This window comes from Annulohypoxylon truncatum, assembly GCF_022578515.1.
Source record: "Annulohypoxylon truncatum strain CBS 140777 unplaced genomic scaffold F4807scaffold_13, whole genome shotgun sequence".
Classification (NCBI taxonomy): Eukaryota; Fungi; Ascomycota; class Sordariomycetes; order Xylariales; family Hypoxylaceae; genus Annulohypoxylon; species Annulohypoxylon truncatum.
Genome location: NW_025953799.1, coordinates 781,763 through 785,101, shown reverse-complemented (window position 1 = coordinate 785,101; position 3,339 = coordinate 781,763). Strand labels below are relative to the sequence as shown.

At 48.0% G+C, this 3,339-nt stretch overlaps 1 protein-coding gene across 1 annotated transcript; it reads left to right on the top strand.

Annotated features, from left to right (window-relative positions):
* Nucleotides 1-255: 255 nt before the first annotated feature.
* Nucleotides 256-1,497, top strand: F4807DRAFT_459882 (FAD/NAD(P)-binding domain-containing protein; the record flags this gene model as incomplete). The annotated part of the gene is made up of 1 exon (XM_048001433.1): nt 256-1,497. One exon carries the CDS (start codon nt 256-258, stop codon nt 1,495-1,497), a length of 1,242 nt encoding a protein of 413 aa, XP_047855025.1.
* Between the last annotated feature and the right edge of the window lie 1,842 nt (nt 1,498-3,339).

Here is a 3,339-nt window from a genome sequence, read left to right as displayed (position 1 = left end):
CTGAAGCCTTGAGTAATGAGCCATGGTTCTATTGCGACGCTGATTAGATAAATAACGTACCCAGGGTTGATCTGTATGCAAGATGAATTATCGCTTGATAGGCAGATATGTATTCCTAGGAGTATATATCATGATCGAAGACCTTTGATTCCGGCGAAGACTCGTCATTCCAAGGCAGCTTAATTTATAAAACTAAAATACAACACGACAAATATCGATCACTTACTTTCCACTATTTTACACATAGGCGGGAAAATGTCATCTCCAAGAATTGCTATCATAGGGGCTGGTCCGGCCGGTTGTATGTTGGGGAGGATCTTGTCACTCTCTAATGTCCCCTTCACGATTTACGAAAGCGACGCCAGTCCCAACTATCGCTCCCAAGGAGGCACATTAGACTTACATCCCGGAACAGGCCTAGCAGCTATGAAGGAAGCTCAATTATGGGACGAATTCATGGAACATGCTCGCTTTGATGGCGATTACATGATAATGGCAGACAAAAATCTGAAGCCTTTCATACAGATAGGTCCCAGCAACAAGCTCAACGAGCGTCCTGAGATTGATCGCTTTCAGCTACGTAGGATCCTCACAGAGTCGCTCCCGGAAGGATCTATCAAGTGGGGGCATCGTTTGCAGCGGGTTGAGGAAGGTAATACTTTAATATTTGACCACGCAACAGAGTCTGGTTTCGATCTCATCATCGGATGCGAAGGGGGTTGGAGCAAGGTCCGAAGCTACATCTCATCAGCGGTGAAACCACAATACACTGGGGTTGGGTATCACCGTCTAACAATATTAGATGCGGCAACAACTGCTCCAGATCTCTACAAGGTCGTTAACCGTGGAAGCCTATTTGCCAGTTCAAATGGGCAGAGGATGGCAGTACAACAGATGGGTGATGGGAGCATCAACGTCTCCTGGACTGCGCGCCGCCCTGAAAATTGGACCCAGACTTGCGGATATAATCCTCATAATATCGACCAAGTTAAGAATGCAATCCTCAAGGAGATGGAGGATTGGTGTCCCCTTCTTCGTGGGGCGATCGAGAAGGCATGCGACGGTGTATGCGACCCGAAAAATCTTTATCAGCTGCCCGTCGGTTGGCATTGGGAGCACCGCCGCGGCGCAACGCTCATAGGGGATGCCGCGCATCTGATGACCCCGTTCGCCGGCGAAGGGGTGAATGTCGCGTTTGACGACGCGCGAAAGCTCGCCACTGCTATTATCAGAGCAGTGCAAGCAGGCGGCGAAGCAGACCAGCTGGACAAGAATATACAGGCATTTGAGGAGGAAATGTTCACGCGCATGGTAGTGTATCAACGACAGACAGATGATGTGACGAAACTCTGGTTCTTCAGCGAGGGTAATATGTGGGATGTGATTCCGAAAATAATGCTGGTTCACGCCAAAGCCAGAGTACCAACAGTCTTGTATCCTTTGGCATGGGGGCTCATAAATTCTTACTGGTTCATCAAGGCTAGACTCTCCGGTTAACCCGCGCACTCATCCGTTCGCATTATTTTGGGAGTTTGGTGTTATCGAAGGCGTGTTGTCAATCGGCGTCAGATCCCCCGGCACAGCGCAATCCCTTCTCAAGTAATTAATGTTATTCTTCACTCCTGAATTACCTTCTTATATATCAGTTGTAACTACATTTTAGGTGCTCTTCCAAAAAAAGATTATCGTGTTACCCAGGTATTTCACTGCAGCTCCCTCTTGTGTTTCTTGTTTCAAGTCCTAAGATTGGCGAAGTCCACCGCTAGAGGCAAGACATTAGGCCTTACCTGATTGATTCAAAATTCAATGTGACTTTGATCGGACGGGAACTCCCATTCATACGGCGCACTTCCACGCCTCGGCAGCGTGGGGACAACGTGCAGGGGGGCTTGGGTACTGCAGAATCTGCGGCTTGCACGGCTGCAGATCTCTTCATTCTTCCCGTATCACTTGCAGATGAGCGCAAACGGGGCTCGCTTCTATTATTGCGAATGCTTAGGTGAGAATAGTAGAGAGTTGGCTAGACCGAGTACCCGACATGAGGCCCGAAGACATACATTGAATGATGTTCACCCAACTACCTCCCTACTCCCGCCCTGCCGTTGTGCGATCTTTCAAGCAAGGCGCGGAGTCTGCATCCATGTCCTTTCCCTTCATTTTGCGAGGTTTGGCCCCAACATAGTAGTCCTTGGGTTGCAATGGGCCATCATCAGAGTTGCAACGCGCCTCTGAGCCTCATGAGTCTCTGACCATACCACCCCCCATCAGCCTATAGATTGATGATAATTGGGAAGAATTTGGTGCTTTGTTTCATTCCCACGAGGCGCAGTTGGCCTCTGCGGCGAACGAGATAGTTCTTATGAGAAGACATCGTTCATGTTCTATATGAGGAAGGCCAGTAGTAAATCAATTATCACGGAGTTAGGTAACGTGAAAGGTTGCCCGAATCTCCGGTTCAGTCAACGCTGTCGATCTTACAAGGGTGACTACCTACCTACCTAGGTACCTACCTAGGTAGGTAGGTATTTGAATGTGCTTTCTTCGCAAGCCTAACTTCTTTCCAGTTACACAAATGACGTTCCAAGATACATAGCCAGATAAGCTATACTCCAAATATTGAGTACCCAACGAGCCAACGACTATGAAGAATAACGTAATGCACCTTGGGCGGTTACACTTGCACAAATACTCAACTTGGAGCAAGCCAAGAGGGTATCGGGCTCCTTCTCGCCTAACATTGGACGAAACAGGCTATCTATATGCCTATGTAGCCATCGATGAGGCTCACGATGTCAGCATTGGGCTATACGGAACACTAGCCAAGTTCACTAGGTCTAATAATGGCGCTTGTGTCACAGACCGAAGTCTTACATGCTTCTTACAGCCTTAAGATCCCTTAATTGGACCTGAGTCCTCATCAAATCGGGAGGCTATGCGAAACAGCCGTGACTAAGTGGTTGAATCGGGAAGATTTTTTCGTCGTGAGGCTGCGTTGTTTGTGAATAACGCCCGTGGAACTAACACCCATAGGACCAGGGGTAATAGTCCTCACCAAAAGCCTGTGGCTTCGGTACGCTATATGGCTCATTTTTTCCCTGGCGTGACTTGGAAGGCTTAGTACCAAGATGATGAGAGCTGATGACTACCATCAATACCCATTGTATGTCAGGGATATACCTTTGTTTTCCGACTAAAGCGAGGCGATAACTAGACTAATCGGAGTATTTTTGGTAGTGTAACATTTCAGCGTGCCTGCCTACTATGCAGTTATGGCAATGTATAGTCTTTTTAAAGGCGAGTCCCGAGATCCCAAGGCTTGACGACCAAAAAGTCGACCTG